This window comes from Lacerta agilis, chromosome 6 (genome assembly GCF_009819535.1).
Source record: "Lacerta agilis isolate rLacAgi1 chromosome 6, rLacAgi1.pri, whole genome shotgun sequence".
Taxonomy (NCBI): Eukaryota; Metazoa; Chordata; class Lepidosauria; order Squamata; family Lacertidae; genus Lacerta; species Lacerta agilis.
The window spans coordinates 89,731,704-89,749,262 of NC_046317.1; the positions used below are offsets into that span (position 1 = coordinate 89,731,704).

Here is a 17,559-nt window from a genome sequence, read left to right on the forward strand (position 1 = left end):
AGCACTTCGGGAAAGAGCGTGGGTTAACATCTCCTCCTCCTTGAGCATCGCTACAAGATACATTGGATCTGCTTCCCATATTTTCAACTAACCACAGAATGTTATGGTAAGGGAGAAAAGTTGCTAGTTTTAACTATGATTTGCCTGAGCAAACTTCAAACTGTTGTTTATGATGCTTGCTTGTTAAAACTAACCACAGTTTGTCTATGTTCTGCTAACCACTAGGACGGATTACAGCAACAAGTTAAACTTAAGGCTGCCTCTGAAGATGGTTCAGAAGCTTCAGCCGGTGCAGAATTCAGCAGCCAGGTTGCTCACCGGGGCAAGATGGTTTGAGCATATTTATTCTTCTTCCTTCTTTTGAGCATATTACACCTATCCTGGCCCAACTGCACTGGCTACCAATTAGTTTCAGGGTCCAATTCAAAGTGGTGGCATTGATCTATAAAGCCTTAAACAGCTCAGGACCACAATACCCCAAGGACCCCCTCTCCCCATATGAACTGACCCAGACCCTGTGATCATCATCCGAGGCCCTTCTTCATGTGCCTCGAGAGAGAGAGACCCAGTGTTTGGCAACAAGAGAACAGTCCTTTTCTGCAGTTGCTAATTTGTATGCCTGGCACCTTTGTTACGTATCTTTAGACACCAGACAAAAACATTCCTCTTCTCCCAGACACTTGGCTAATTAAAAAATCTACGGCCTTTTAAACTGTGTGAGGGAGAGGGGGGGAGAGAAGGGTTTTGTTATTGTGTTATGGCATGCATTTTTGTGTTTTTATATTGTAAACCAGCCTGTGATCTTTGGGTGAAGCGTGGTACAGAAATTCAATGCATGAAGAGTTATCCTCAGTTGGCAAATTGTATTACACAAATATCTTCATCTTTGAAGGGGGAGGCAGCAGGGGTAGGACGACGAATAGGAGAGGCAGTATACACAGGTGAGTCAGAAAGGTATGAAATGCAAAGGTACAGATGGTTTGCAACAGGCCTTCTGTGTAAACATCAGGTGTAAATATGGTTGCCGTTTCTCATTGCTACAGTGATGGGTGTTAGTGCCATTGTTCTGATCGTCCAACACGAAACGGTCAGATGCATGTAAGTGGCCTCTAGCTAATAAATTATGTTTAAAGACTAAGAGATTTGACTGTTTTTCCCTTAGAGAGGTTGCTTGTGTGCTCATCTCCCCGCTGGTTCCAGATAGTGTTGTGTATGGGCACAGAGACTTATGAAACCACTTCCTCTCCCTGCCTACCCCCGCTCACTTTCCAAAACCTTTCCCAAACCATCTGAAGCGCCTCTACATTACCGGATGACTCTCCTCTAGCCCACCTCCACTCATCAGCCAACCCCTGACCGCCTTCATATTTCATCCGTTGCAGACAAAGCCTCCCGTACCCTGGGCTGCCATCAGTTCAGTTCAGCACCGCTGGCACAAATAAGTTGCAGTGAACAAGGGCAATCACATCGGGAGCGACCTACCATGTCATCCATTTAGAAATGACTGAACTCCTTTCTGTGATGCAAGGAGGGTCACCCTAAAGCCAAGGTCAAAACCACATGGCCCAAAGATGAGGACAGCCGTTTTGCTTTTCAAAAAAGAATATTTTATTGACAAAGTTCCCCCCATAGTCACCTGTACAGGAGAAACAGTTCAGTCTGTGTTCTAACAGCTCCCCAGTCCCAGTGGCACCTCTTTCCCCACCCAACACGGGTGCCTACTTTACCCTTGAACAAACTCCAGCAAATGATACCCCCCACACCCTGCAGATTCTCTCATCCGTTGTGCCAGGTCTACACAGCGTGGTCACCATCCATAGGCAACACAGGACACAGGGAGAGTTCTACAATCGGCACGTTAAGTGTTGGAACTTGCTTCTCGGTGGGCGGCTGGGCAGGAGGGGTCAGATAAGAGCTTGAAGCCTTCTGCGGGCACCAAGGCCTTGAAGCAAAACAGCTTTATTGATATGTACTTAGTGCACTGCTGAAGTCCCACTGAGCCTCTAAGGCACAGAAAGGTTTGGATAATTTAAGAGGCACCTCTGCCTTAGAACTAAGGGGTCAGGACAGTGGAAGGTTTGCAGCCTTTTTGCGTAAGGAGCAGACACACCACATACCAGTGCTCCTAGCATTGAGTGAAAACAAGAGCCAGGAACCGGCGGCAAGTGCTGCGAACAGAAAGCATCAGAGGTGGATCTCTTTGTCATCACATAAAGTGTACAAAGTATTTTAAGGAGGTTCCTGGTAGGAGAACCAAACCGAGAGAGGGGGGGGGGGGAAGGAGCCCTCCACGATAGCTCTCTTGTGCTGCGATCAACATGTCCTTCCTTAATCTGATTAAATGGGTGGACTAAGAAAACAGAGGCATAAACCCAGAGGCAGAGAAGCAAGTTCCACACACTCAGAAGAGAGAGAGAGAGAGAGCGCAAAAGCAGGCATGTGCATCATCACGCACCGATGAAATGAACACAAGACCAGCACATCCGCATGCGATTACTATGGTAAGATGCAGAACTCCAGTGCTTCACCCCTTCCCTCCCCCTCCCCCCCAAAATAATTCTTTGCGCTTTTTGAGATATAAAAAGGTTATAAACCAGTAAAGCAGGTGGTGATGTAAGGCTTGTGTTTCAGCTTTCGCATTCGAAGGTAGATTGCCCCTAAATGTTGATGCTAAAAGCTGGTATGTTCTGAAGTCCACTGCATTCCAAAAAATAAAGGTTCTGAGATTCATTAAAGCTAGAGAATCAGTGTAGCAAAGCTAGGCAGTCGCTAAATAGAGGCTCTAAATATCTTCTATCACCCACCCACCCCCCCTGCTTCCCGGAAGAAAAACCCAAACCTGGTTATATATCTTAAATGGAAGCTGCAGGCTTCCAAAGCTTTCCCGGTGCTTCCAATCGCAGAGAAAGCCACGATAGCAGAAAGCTGGCCTGCTATATGCAGAGGAGAAGATGGAGCAGGAATCGAGAGAAGCTCCCTGTGCAGCTAGCGGCATCTGAGAACTATTCTTTCTACATGACATACAGAAATAATTTTCTGCCTGCACGTTAGAGGGGTGGGAGGAAAGAGTGCAGGACTCTGGTGCCAAAAAAAACAGGGCTGTTTTGGGCCAGGGTTGCAGAATCCTCATTGCTGGTGCTCTTCCAAAAAAGGCAGCCCAGCAATGTGTTCCATCTAGAAACCTTTTTAGTGTAAAATATATAAGTGTACAAAAAACTGTGTGTTCACTTTATTGGACCTGAAGAATCCAGCAGCAAAAGAACGTCTACATATATGATGTATGGATCTCTCTCGTCAGAGTGGGACCTGCGGCCCGGGACCCTTTTCCTTTAGTCTTGCATGTTGGGAAGAACAAGGGGCGAGGCTCTGGCAGTCATGCACCACGGATGTAGACTTAGAAAGGCGCGTTGTCTTGGGTGGGCTTGTCGCCAGATGCTGATGGGGAGTGGAGCTCATCAGTGCCGTTGTCTTTGCCGCCCACAACTTTGGACTGGAGGAAAAGGAAGAAATGTGGAACAGGTGAGAGCAGGAAACAGTGGGCGGCACCCCCATGAAGAACCCCATCAGCAGAGGCCCTGTGCAACAACTTCTAGTTGTGCAATGGAGCTTCCCCTTCCTTCCGCTTCCCCCGAAATTGGATTGGGGTGAGGTGAGCCCCCAGAACACAGTACGGGAAGGGGAGAGGGAGGACCATTGCAGCTGGCAAGTTGAACTGCTTGCACGATCAGAACATTTGTAACAGCGCACTGAATTCCACCCAGCATCGTTTGAACCCTTGCCTGTAGGAATGGCCAGCGGGCGTGAGGCACACCTCCGCCCCAAGCCACAGCTTGACCCCAGGCGCAGAGCACACTCCGCCTCAGCAAGGGTGACGAGGAATGGACACCAGGGGTGAGGCACACCTCTGCCCACAGACAAGCCACAGCTGTCTAGTGCCATGTCCTCTGCCTGAACGCCATGGCCTCTATCTAACCCCTTGCTCCTTAGTGGTCTGCCGTGCCCTGTCTGTGCCCTTTGCCTCCCTTTGCAGAGGCATGGCTCACTTCCCACTTGGTAGGAACATGACGTGGTGGGGCAGGTCTCACAAATGTCAGAGGAAACATATGTGTCAGCTCATGATGTAAGTGTGCTAAAGGTCACACTGTTCCTAAACGTGTGCATATTCTTGCTAATAAAAAAGTCTCTGCCAAGCTAGCAAAGCTCACCTGCAACCAACTCCTGTGTTATAATAATTAAATAATAATAATAATAATTTTATTATTTGTACCCCGCCCATCTGGCTGGGTCCCCCAAGCCACTCTGGGCGGCTTCCAACAAATAGTAAAATACATTAAAATGTCACAGATTTAAAAATTCCCTAAACAGGGCTGCCTTCAGGTATTTTCTGAATGTCAAGTAGTTTCTTATCTCCCTGACCTCTGATGGGAGGGTGTTCCACAGGGCGGGTGCCACTACCGAGAAGGCCCTCTGCCTGGTTCCCTGCAGCTTCGCTTCTCGCAGTGAGGGAACCACCAGAAGGCCCTCAGCGTTGGATCTGTGTCTGGGCTGAACGATGGGGGTGGAGACGCTCCTTCAAGTATACAGGACCGAGGCCGTTTAGGGCTTTAAAGGTCAGCACTAACACTTTGAATTGTGCTAGGAAACGTGTGGTCTTCACTTCACTTGCCCTCCCCACAATCTACTTTTCTGTGCACAAACCTTTGTACAGAAGCCAGTTCCCAGTTCCCTCACACTAGAGTGTGGCCAAGCAATATAAAAACAGGATGGGCCTCAGCAGACAGGACGACAGGTTCTTAATGGCAGAGGCGGCTGCCCCCACCTACACCCCCTTTCTCATCCAAGGAGGCTTTGCATTCACTCGTATGGGTCTCTCTCCCTGGTTTTGCAATATGCAACCTCTCCCGTTGCACACACCCAGCCAGTTATGACAGCGGGCATCTTGCTTGTCTAGCAGAAACGCGTCAATCCTAAACACATCGTGGCATCGTAACCACGTCACGGGAGGGAAATTACCTTTATGGTTCCAACGCGGTCTTCAAAAGACTTGAAGGTTGCAGAATTTCTTAAGGGAAAAAGAGGAAGAAGCAAGTGAGAAAATAAAACTGCAGGAGCATATTAGAAACTTGCATTCCGTTTTGAGGCAGGCGGCTAGCTTTGCAGGTGGCGAAGCATCTACAGACCCCCTCCAAAGCACTCATGGCCCATGAAAAGCTTGGCTCAACCACAGCTGCTGCAAATTCCTGGTTCTGCTACCAACATTCAACAACCCGTTTCAGAGAAATAAATAAACGGCAGAGGAAGTCAATATCAAAAACTACTTGGCAGCTTTGAATTTAGGGTTCCAACCAGAGAACATCCTACAGTAGCACACACACATACACAACGTCCCCTCTTCCCCAAAATGAGAAAGAGAAAAAGAGAAAAATCAAATATCAAGAGACCAGGGAACACACAAAAAACATTCGGTGGAATTAGTTCAAAAGTATCTCAGTTGCCTCCGGTCATCTTTATTTAGCTCAGTTTGGAGAATAGGTTACCAAGATAAGCTGCCAAACTTTCATAACCCAAGAGTCAAGTTCCCAAAGTAGGCTGAGATTCAGCATGGTGTAACAGATAGAATATATTTGTTTATTACATTTATATACCACCTTTCTCTTCCAAGGATCTCAAGGTGGTATACATGGTTCTCCACATTTCATTCCACCCTCGCGACAACCCTGTGAGGTAGGTTAGGCTAAGAGATGACGACTGGCCCAAGGTCACCCAGTGAGCTTCATGGCTGAGTGGAGATTCAGACCCTGCTCTCCCAGGTCCCAGTCTAACACTCTGACCATTATGCCACACTGGCTATGGGCCTGAGATACCATGCTTCGAATGCCCACCCTCCCAGCCGCAAAGCCCATGGGCAAGTCGCAATCTCTCGGCCTATCCTACTTTCAAAGTAGGCCGAGGCACCAGCTATCGAAATAGACTTAGTCATGGTTGAGATGTCCCCATAGATGTGTTCTTGAGCCATAAGAAAGCTTTGCAACAGCCATTTCAAAAAACTAGAACTGTATAATACAATGTGAACCAGCCATCAAACACAGGAGTTTCATCAGCCTTGATGTTAGCACTCACTCAAGAGTGGACAGTAATTGATTCTGAAAAAGTAGTTTGCCAGGACCACCAGTTAAAAGTGATCCATCACACAGAACCACATTTGTGGGTTGATTTTTTTTTTAATTGTCTACATAAAGCTGTTTCGGGGGGAAACGCCCCTATATGATGCCCTTACGGTCCACTTTCTTTTTTTTTTCAATAAATTTTTATTATTTTCCAAATATATCAAATTACAGCCAATTCCACATCAAAATACAATACATTTTTAAACAATGCTCTGCCGAGCTAATTACTCCCCTCCCCCACGTCAGCAGGTTTTCTTATCCATTCTTGTCGCGCAGTTCATAATAAAACTATCTTAATCTTTGTCAAAGGTTTATTCCAGTCCTACTAGTGTCTTCAAACTTCCTCTGTTCAATCTTAAGTACTCCACAAATTTACTCCAATCTCTTTGAAACCTCGAGTCCTCCTGGTTTCTGACCCTACCGGTCAGTTTTGCCATCTCCGCATATTCGACCACCTTCGTCTGCCACTCACCAACTGTTGGTAATTCCTGTAACTTCCACTTTTGGGCAAGTAATATTCTCGCTGCCGTTGTCGCGTACATGAACAATTTTTTATCATTTTTATCAATTTCTTCTCCCATCAACCCTAACAAAAAGGCTTCAGGTTTTTTGGGAAAAGTATATTTGAACATCTTCTTGAGTTCATTATAGATAGATTCCCAAAACCCCTTAACCTTATTGCACGTCCACCACATGTGATTACGGTCCACTTTCTGCAGGCAAGGCATGCAAGCTCACGCTAAGGGACCCCAATAACTGCCTTAGTATCTGTAGACTGAATATTCATTCCTATTAATATCCATTGATCGGCCACCCCACTGTTCTTTTGCAGCAGGCAAGACAGAATGAAATATTTTTAAAGCAAAGCAATCTAACTGGGCCCTGAGGGTGGCAAGTGGCTGTTTGGGGATGAGGAGGGGAAAGGAGGAGAGGGGCTTTTCAGTGATGATGCCAGGACTTCACAACACCCTCCCCAGAGCACCTTGCCTGGCACCTCCTTCAATGTATTTTAAGCACCAGTCAGATACCTTCAATTTCTTGCTGTAATTTTTTGTCGCTGCGCCACAAGATTTGCAACCGCTTACATTTTTTTGGATTTGCATTTTTATCCTGTATTTTACATTTTGCAATATTTGTAACTGCGTGTCTTTTAGCCGCCGTGAAAACCTTGTTGACAGGCAGGACGTAAACATCCCAATGATGAACAATTCACAATACTAGATCTTTTCCCCTCTGAGGGTTCACAGTGCTGTGCCTCCCCATCGCCACCACCCCATACATTTAGCAGAGACAGTCACCCTTGGGCAAATAGGGGACTTGCAAAAGAGACGGGGCTTTTGCTACTTTACCTCATAGCTGGCATACTTATTGAGTGACGAATGGAGTAGCTGCTACTCGGAAGCGTTAAGGGGAAAGGAGGAAAAATATTAGAAGCAGTTAAAACCCTGCAAAGCCAGTTGCCCCCATCCACACAGCGCCATGTACAAAACTGCAAAGCATTTTGGGAGACATCCTTTGTGCAGAACTGTGTTTTGGGGGCGCAAATTGCATAGCTCTTCTGTTCCTTCCCCGCCTTACTCGATAGGCCACCACAGCTGAAAATGCAACCTTTTACAAGCAGGCTCTCCGCAGTTCTGAAACCCCCACCCCACCCTAGAAAGACACCCCCCCCCAAAGTGTGCCAGAGGTTTATAACTAAAAGCAAAGGAATCTACTGCTCTGCCCAAACAGCCAGGCTGCCTGTCAACTAGCAAATAACCAAACGCCACTGTTGATCTCGATTCAAATCAGCCTGGGAAGAGGAGTATCTAAAGCTGGGGTCCCCCAATATGGGCACTAAAACATCCTGGGAGGAATCTGGGGGGGGGGGTCTTTGCTTCTCGGAGGGTGGTCTGCTTTTTGGGCTATGTAGGGGTTTAGCCTGGGTCTTTTGGGGAGTGAAAAGCTCTGAGCATTGCCAGTTTTTCTCCTGCGGAATGAGTATTTTGTGCCACCTGCAGCAGTTTTCGATTCCCAAATGCGCTCCTGGGCTTAAATGGGTTGGGGACTCCAGATTCAAAGCATCCACTGGTGTTGCTGCACCTTAGAGAGCAAGCATGACAGACACACAGTCTACAACTCCAATTCAGACCTATCCACAGCAGCCAGTGGCTAGGGGTGGGTGGTGGGATCTGCAGGCACTAGGTTCCCCTCTTCCGCTGCAGGGCGACATGAACAGGACATTTCACCACCCAGAGGGGCTTAAAGTCCAGCATCCCACATTACAGGAGCAGGCTGAATGTTGCACTGCAGCTACACTGCTTCTGGTCAAAAAGCCAAAGCCGCCCACACAAGCACCAATTCATTTTAATTTAAGGGAAAGCCTTTTAATACTGTGCTCTTCCCAAGAGATGCATCTGGCCCACAACCAAGCCCTGGAGTGGCCTCTGTTTAAAAAGGGGGGGCAGGGCAGCACACAATGCTGTCAACACAGCAAAGTGGGGAAGAGGCATTCAAATGGCTTTTGCAGCACTAGGTTTCCGAACCCCCCCGCCCAACTTGCCTTCAGTCTAAAGCCATCGGTGGAAAAGGAGAGCAGGTGAAAGCTCCTGCCAAGCATGTAATGAACCCACAAAGTTGTGGCACTTTGGTGTAAAAAAGTTGCCTTTGTCTGGGGGGGGAGCAAAGGTCCGGCTTGCCCAGCACCGTCTATTGTAGGCCAACTGGCTGTTGTTCTCAAGTGTCTTCCCAGCCATTTTATCTGGCCCCCATCTGAGCCAAGTTGGGGAACGAAGCCAAAGGAAAGCTGTTCAGACTCTACTGTTGTGTCAAACCAATTCTTGCGTTTAACATGACCACCCCAAAAAAAGGCATTTGGGAGCATGTATGCGTGAGAGATTAAGCAGGCCTCCGACAGCCAATAACCTCTCCTTTTTTAAGAGGGAAACCCAGAAGCTTTTGGCTTTGAGCTCATTGGAAAGATACTGGCAGCATCTATAAATGGCTCTGGCCTTGGAGGGCTGGAGTGTTATGTTGCCATTTGTGGTTCCCTTTCCTTTCAACTGAAAGTGAGGCTCATGTGTATGCCTCTGAAAACAACCTTGTTTAACCAGATTCCTTGCAGATATCCCTCCTGAACAGAGTCTTACCTAAAGGAATGCGAGAAGGGGTGGGCCCTGGAAGAATCCAATGGCAGCAGGAAAGGAAAGCAGTGAAAGAGGTGGTTAGTTGCAAATTCCCACACCAACAAGTGCAACACAACACTCAAGAGATCCCAAAGGAACCCACCTAAAGACCAACAGATAAAGAGCAAGCAGTGATTTCAGGAGAGGTTAGGAACATAGGAAGCTGTCTTATACAGAGTCAGACCATTGGTACACCGAGTCCAGCACTGTCTTCACAGACTGGCAGCGGCTCTCCAAGATTTCGGGCGGGGAACATTCCCAGCCCTACATGGAGATGCTCAGGATTGACCCTTGTAGCTAATGCATGTAAGCTCCAGCCCTGCTATATTCCTGGCACTGGGCACTGACCATGTGAGCATTAAATCACGCTAAATTAACCTGCCATTTATTACATAATTAAGCATGTGGCAAACCCTCACAGGCAAACAGATACGTTTGCCAACTTTTCATCCAAAGGCACTGCTAACTGGTTAAACCTGACTCCTTTAATCCACCTGTATTTACTATGTGGCCAGTAGGTCAATTTTACCAGACCCACAGATCACACAGCAGGGAGTTGCTCCCGGAAAGGAGAGAAAAAGCATCTCAGATGCAAGTATGCCTGGGAGGAAAACCACCATGATGAAATATTGTGTAAATCCTGCCTGGAGAGTGAAAACCTCCACCTCCCTAAGAGGCTAGAGAGGGGAGGGGTTCATTTTAACGTGCTATGGAGAATTCTGTATCTAGCCCTTCAGGGTAGAAATCTACAACCGGATAACGATTTTCAACTTTGTAGAGAGGGGCTTTGCATTTCGAGGGCTGCATGCCCTCCAGCCATGAATGCATAACACACTATCTGGGTTCAATTGACTTTTACTTAGTACACCACCAAAAATTAATCCCCAGCTTTGCCAATACAGCGGTACCTCGGGTTACGAACAGTCCTGCTTACGAACACTTCGGGTTACAAACTCCACAAACCCGGAAGTAGGTGTCCCGGGTTGCGAACTTTGCCCCGGGATAGGGTTGCCAGGTCTGCTTCCAAAAAATAGTGGACAAGCGGGGAGGGGTTTTTAAATTAAATTAAATTATATATTTTCTTACAAACATTTTAACACGTATTAAAATACCATTTCATCATAAAGCTTTGGAATAAAAAAATGTCCACTATTTTGTGGGGGGGAAATAGTGAACATAATGTGAAAAGGTGGACTGTCCACTCAAATAGTGGACACCTTGCAACCCTACCCCGGGATATGAACGCAATCCGCTTCCAGGGCTGAGGGAGGCCTATGGAGGGAATGTGTGCCTCGGGTTAAGAATGCTTTGGGTTAGAATGGACTTCCGGAACAAATTAAGTTCATAACCCGAGGTACCACTGTATGTAAGGGCCGCTGTATTCCTCTTTTCACCCACTTCCTCTCAAGCCAGGAATGTGTGTGCATTTTTGCTTAAGGCATGAAATAGCCTAGATACAGTGGTACCTCTGGTTAAGAACTCAATTTGTTCCAGAGGTCCGTTCTTAACCTGAAACTGTTCTTAACCTGAGGTACCACTTTAGCTAATGGGGCTTCCTGCTGCCGCTGCACCGCCGGTGCACAATTTCTGTTCTCATCCTGAGGTAAAGTTCTTAACCCGAGGTACTACTTCCGGGTTAGCGGAGTCTGTAACCTGAAGTGTCTGTAACCCGAGGTGTCTGTAACCTGAGGTACCACTGTATTGGTAACAGCCAGGCTCTCTCTTTCAAGGCCGGGAACCAGCATTTGCTTCTTCACCCCAGAATCCTACAGGCCACCTAATACCCGAGTCCATCTGCATCTTCAGATTAGTGTCTAAATGCAGACCTCAAGGTTTCAAAATGCAGAGTTATTACTATTATTATTTCTTCATGTTTCCCCTCATTTTCCCGACCCCTAAAATCCTGTGCACGATTCTGAGACGTTGCGGTTGGCTTTAATACGTCGCACTGCCCAAGTATGGATTCTGAAAGGGACAGACACCATTGCACCAAGAGGCTCAAGGACACCCTAACAAAACAAGAGAGTTTAGATCCTTAACCACTTCTCTCAAGTCACGTTGAGTGGGATTTGGCAGCATGCTCAAAGCATCTTTTTTTCTGCCCTCGATACCTCACAACCAGCAAGGAGAAAATTCAAGCCAAGGTCTGGTAGCCAGGAATTGAGTGTGGCAGTGGCAGAGTTAAGAGGACTAAGATTCCAAAGGACTCTGTTCCAAAGGAATATTGGGAGAACAGCTGTTATGAAATCTTGCATCCCAAAAAGTCCAGTGCGGTTTCGCCCAATTTGCACTGCACATAAAAGTTTGATGATAGTGGTCCCTTGTTTTCAAGAGGGATCATGAAAACCATGCCATGGGCCAATGCTGCAAGGCCGTTAATTCCATTAATTAAATAAAGATTAGCAGAGGCGTCTCTACTGGGGCTTTTCACAACAATTAGCTACCGGTAGTTATGATGGGTTGGATCCAGAGGAAGTTATGTCACAGTTTGGTTCCATTTATTTCAGTGGAACTGGAGTGTGACTAAACTTACCAAGTTGGACCCTGAGGAAGTTAAATCAGATTAGATACTGTAGAACAGGGGTGGCCAACTCCCAAGAGACTGTGATCTACTCAAAAAGACTGGCAGTGATCTACCCCCCTTTTTGGGGGTTCAGGTCAAAGTTGTTGAGCTTTTTTAGGGAGGACAAAAGCCCTGTTTTTGGGGGGGTGCAGGGCAATTTGAATGTTTAACTTTTTGAGGGGGAGCCAAACCTGTTGGGCATCTTTGGGGGGAGCCAGTGATCTGCCAGTGATCTGCCACAGACATCCAGTGATCTACTGGTAGATCACATTCTACCTGTTGCACGTACCTGCTATAGAAAATATACAGGCAATGCATAGAGGTTGAAGGCTTATCCAGCAGGTGTCTGCGAGTTCAAGGAGATTATTGTTGCTTAGACCTGACCAAGGTCAAATGACTTCCTTGTCCCTTCATCAATTACCTTTCCCCTTACTTGGAGCAGCCAAGCTGGAAAGTTCCATCCAAGAACACACTTCAAAGCACACCAGCAAAACAAAGGAATGCAGTTTGCTTCTTAAGAGAATAGTTATAAAAAGAGCAGAATCTCTAAGGCTCATGACAAAGATGAATGAGGCTGAACAGAGAGAAAGAAATCTCTTCTGCCCAAAGGAAAGAGGTTCACTGCAAAACACTAGTTTCACTCCTTTTGGTCTCTGATCACATAAGTCAAGCTTCGTGGCACAAGTCTGCCTTTCATTTGAGGGAGTTGGTTGGGTAAAGACTAGGAAAAGAGCCTCTATGGATGACAATATGGAGAACCTGCAGAAGGAGGCAGCTTCTCTCTCCCACTTGTTTGACTGCTGCTATCTGGGGCAGAGAAAATCACATGCAGCAGTACTTTATTGACATTTAACTAGGCATTACCAGGGTGTGGGAAAGAGGAGACCACAAATTATCTGTCCTAACTAAGTTTCAACAACACCTTAGTTAGGATGTGGATTGAAAGTTCATTCTCTTTGAAGATGAACCACCAAAGTCTCCATTTATCACATTACGCTAAGTGGCACAGGGCATTTTTCTGCCTTCTCCAAGGTTCATCCTCGTCATTAGCCTAGCTACGACTTCTATTCCTGCTTTCTTTCAGATCCTGTGTGATTTGGCCACGATGACTCCGTACCATGACGACAAATATGTTGCTTTTTTAAGGACCACTGCTCTGTGGTTCAAAGGTTTGATAACCTGCATGAACATTTAAATGCTTCTTTAAAACACACACAGAGAGATCTAATCAATTTCTTTGCTATTCACACTGTAGATGCCACATTGCAATTTGTGAATTTCAGGAACTCGACCATGCAAAATTAAAATGGCAAACTAGGTTCTTAATAACCTAGGGTAGTGGGGGGGAGGCATGGGTCTTGTTTGCAAGCTGTATCAGTTTCCAGTGATATGTTATCAAGACCAACGCATTTATGAAATAATTCTCTGGGACATTTAAGCAAGCATGTTGCTTTTGGTAAGAAAACGGTGCTATTTGCTAACTCAAAGAACAACACACACACAAAACCACAATGTACTAGAGGTGGCAATAGTCCTGAAACTGCTATTATGTGATCAGAGTTCATATCAAACGCTTACCACCCAGATATTCCCAGCCAGAGGGGGAAAGGAGAATTTCTGAGAAGAATCAATGTTGCAGTGAATACAAGGGCTCAATTCTATATTAAGTACTATTAACACATTAAGCAGTTGATGTATGCAATGTAGTGTAGCACAACACAGTTTGCACTTATAAAAATTCTCAAGAGTAAGGATTGAAGGGGAATCATTTGCTGTGCTGCATGTCACAAGTAGCCTAAGTGTGAACATACCCTGTGAGCCTTGGATAACTTCCTTCCACATTCTCCTGACCAAACCAAAGTGGCAACTTTACTTGTTGCAAGGTCAGTGCTAGTGGTGTGTTAAGTAGGAATACAGTATTCAAATTAAGACTTCATGTGTCTTCATAGGAAAAGGTAGTGTTAGGCTTCTAGTCTGCTTTTAGCCCTGTATTCAAACTACCAGCAGTTCACTTTAAGATGAAGACTGAACGAGTTTCCAAACCAGAAACTGCATCCTTCAACAAACCCTACACAACTATCACCTGATTGCAGGCTACCAAAGTTTGGAGCACATAGATAATTTGCAATGGAGCTGAACTCTAGTGAAAGTCTAAATATTTAGCGGATGTTTTGATTGTTTACTTATATGTCACTTTTCCACAATGAGATTGCCCAATCTAGCTTACAGCAAACATTGAAATATAGAGCCTTAGTGTCAGGGAACTGTCCCCAGCTCAGCGCAGGGTGGTAGAAGGGCTCTCGGGATGCTACAGAGAGCCTCAGCGCCACCTGACCAGTAGCACCTCCTCGTCCAGCGGAGGAAGCAGCAAGGTCTCCAGTGGGGAGGGGCAGGCAGCTCAGGAGCTGGAGAGCCAAGGCTCTGGGGATGTTGGAGAGACCCTGCACTCCTCTCGCTCAGCGGGCAAGGAGGGAGACATGCTATTTCCGTCGCCCCAAGTACGCAGAGGGGTGAAACGAAAGGAGAGGAGGCGGAGATTTCGTATACCGAAACTCTTATGTTGGGGTCAGAACCGGAAGGGGCCACTCCCGGATTCTGCAGACGGTTGATACAGACATGAACTTTTTAGCTCTGCACTGGACATAGTATGCACAACAAAACTACTAAAGAAACGGCTGGAATTTTGCCTGGTTTCTCATGAGCAACCACCCAAGGACCTTACATTTAGAAATACAAATATACAATCTATAGAAGATGTCAGTAAATAATAATAAAAAAGCATAAACTGATTTGGCAAACAGAGAATAAATTCAATATTACACACACACACACGAACGAAAATTCTAGGCTTAAGTACATAAATACAACACAAAAAAGAGTTAACCAGCAATAAAGTTTTTGGTACTGGTCTTGCTGCATTCCCAAGAGGGGAGGGGTATGTCCACAACCCAAGTTCTCACTGAACCCATGAACAAACAGGATTAGACCATCTAATGGGTTAAATGGTTCCCCCCCCCAACTGACCATTTAAATATGAAGCTTATAAAACATTAGGTGTGTAACAAGCAGAGAAATCTACGCCAAACAAATGTTATTAAGTTCTGGACTCAAGTTCTAAACTTAGTTGCTTACAGTAGCCTTACACAAGCACATGTGTAGGCAAAGGACGTTATAGAAATAAAAAAAATCCTCTGTAGTTTTTCATCTCAGAAAAACAGCAATGGAGCAAAAAAAAAGGAGAAATAAATAAATGAATTTGTTTAAAAGATCAGTTTACGTAACATTATAGTGTCTGGCAGTGGGGGACCTGCTTCTAAAAGCAGCATACACTAACTGCAAATTCATCAGAACTAAGGGGAACATTGCCTTTATCAGATATCAATAGGGCATTATTTATTTTTTATATTTATTTTTTTAAGTAGAGGCCACCAAGGAAGGGCCATTCTTGGCTTCAGAGAAAATGTAAGTGAAATAGGCAAACAACCTGCACCTCTAGCCCCTGTAACTGGAACCAGTTAATAATACCAGGGCTGTTAGATACTGATTGCTACTGCTGTACCGGGAACATGCTCAACTTCCTCTCCCTTTGAAGCAAATATAGCACAAAAATTACCTCATGTCTCCAAGCTTCCGGCTGATCACAGAACCCACGTTGGAAAGGGCAGCCGAAGTCTTCTGCCCTGCCTGCGAGAGAGTTTCCTGCGTCTTCTTGTAGCTAGGCAAGAAAAACAAGGCTCGTTAGCAGCCAAAGACAGCAATTAAGGAGGAAGGACTAGGCAGCGCTAGGGGCGAAAGGCAGCTGGTGTCTGGCAAACAGGGCTCTTGTGGATAAAGCGAGGCAGCGGCACTTCTGACCACGGTCTCATTGTGCGCAAACATCACTTGAGGGTCGTCCACGGCTCTTTATTCCTAAACACCATGCGGCTGTGGTTAAATCAGGGCATACGTAGGCACCTGTATAAGTGACACTGGCACACAACCTCAGAGGCATTTACTGAAACTAAAAGACTTCAATGAATAAAGTGAGAATGGCTGGAAAGTTGTTCAGCTGGTTCCCAGTGCAATGATGGGTTAAAGCCTTTTTGCACAGAAGCAGTGAAGTTGTTTCTTTATCGTATGCTTTTACTACCAGTGCGTTTTTGTTTTTTTTTTAAATCTCATTGCACAAGGCTAGAAGCGTTTTCTCACTGCAAGTCAGTCCAATTGCATTTTGGGGCATTCATTCTCCTTACGACCCCATGCTTTTCCTTTGCACCCATATTAAAAAAGAGGATTTCTCATCTACCCAGAAATTACAAAGCGCCCCCCCCCCCGGCAAAAAAAGCTTTCAGCTGGCGACAGCATTAGAAATTTAGAAGGAACAGTTAACAGTGACAAGTTAATTCAGAAAAGAATCAGCCTTGCTTCTGCTATGTAAGGAAAATGTTTCCCATCAGTTACCATTAACATTGCTATTTTAAAACAGGGACAAATAGCAACACACTGCAAAGTACTGAAGTACCTATTTCTGGGATAGTTTTCTGCCATCAATCCAAAGACTCAGATGGCACAGTCTTTATGTTTCAGTTCTAAACACAGTATTTCAGTCCCTACTGAGCAAATCACTAACATCCCCAGAAAAAAAATCAGTGCAAGGAGGGAACAGATTGAAGATAGTATAACAGCCAGGCACCTTCTATGATGGTTAATGCTGGAATTCTGCATGCACTAACAACCTAAACTCAGTGGGACTAGTCCCTCATCAGCCATGTACAAGATAAGACTATTCACATTGCCATTAATTAGGATAGCATTTTTTGCATCCAAACAGCATTGCTGGTGGAGAGTATATTCCAAACCCTAACGAAGTGAGCTGTTGTACAGTGAATCCTCATAAACTCATTGCCCTGGGCTCTCGTGTACTAGCTAATATCACTTCCTAGTATCAGAGCCAAGCTGGAGAGAAAGCTCAGACTGTGGTCCATGGAGAGGCAAGACTTGTCCCCGCCCATGAACCCAGGGCTTCCGGTTCCTTCCTTTGAAAAAAATTAATTACCTAATTATTAAATCTGCACTGCAGCCTTCTTCCCAAAGGTGCCCAGTTTTCATTGAGGCTGGCAACTCTTGTGTGTAACCTGGGCTACTTTAGATTTACAGATGGGTGCTCACTTTGAAGCTTAATAGTTAAAAGCAGTGCTCTAGTAGGAACACAGCCATTGAAAACAAACCTGCCAAGAATGATATGATATGATAGCCATGTTCAAATATATAAAAGGATGTCATACAGAGGAGGGTGAAAGGTTGTTTTCTGCTGCTCCAGAGAAGCGGACACGGGGCAATGGATTCAAACAAGAAAGAAGATTCCACCTAAACATTAGGAAGAACTTCCTGACAGTGAGAGCTGTTCGGCAGTGGAATTTGCTACCAAGGAGTGTGGTGGAGTCTCCTTCTTTGGAGGTCTTTAAGCAGAGGCTTGACAGCCATCTGTCAGGAATGCTTTGATGGTGTTTCCTGCTTGGCAGGGGGTTGGACTGGATGGCCCTGGTGGTCTCTTCCAACTCTATGATTCTATGATTCTAAGAAGGCTAGACCCTCCCCACACCCGTTTTCTATGTAGAGGGTCTGAGATGTGAGCCACAGCTGCATCCGCAAGAGGGTGACTCAGAAGGCAGGTTGGCCATCTCAC

The 17,559-nt window shown here is 45.8% G+C and overlaps 1 protein-coding gene across 16 annotated transcripts in view; it reads right to left on the reverse strand.

Annotated features, from left to right (window-relative positions):
- Positions 1–3,183: 3,183 nt before the first annotated feature.
- TPD52L2 (TPD52 like 2) overlaps positions 3,184–17,559 on the reverse strand; it is a 32,291-nt gene continuing 17,915 nt past the window's right edge. For 10 of the 16 annotated variants that reach the window (XM_033153776.1, XM_033153772.1, XM_033153773.1 and 7 more), the window contains 5 exons: positions 15,508–15,609; positions 9,296–9,322; positions 7,517–7,558; positions 5,014–5,062; positions 3,184–3,490 (listed from right to left, as the gene is read on the reverse strand). In XM_033153776.1, the coding sequence (XP_033009667.1) occupies positions 3,395–3,490; positions 5,014–5,062; positions 7,517–7,558; positions 9,296–9,322; positions 15,508–15,609 (316 nt within the window). In that variant the 3' untranslated portion in view covers positions 3,184–3,394. The remainder of the gene's footprint in view (positions 3,491–5,013; positions 5,063–7,516; positions 7,559–9,295; positions 9,323–15,507; positions 15,610–17,559) is intronic. The other 6 variants (XM_033153783.1, XM_033153777.1, XM_033153787.1 and 3 more) reach the window with 1 other exon arrangement.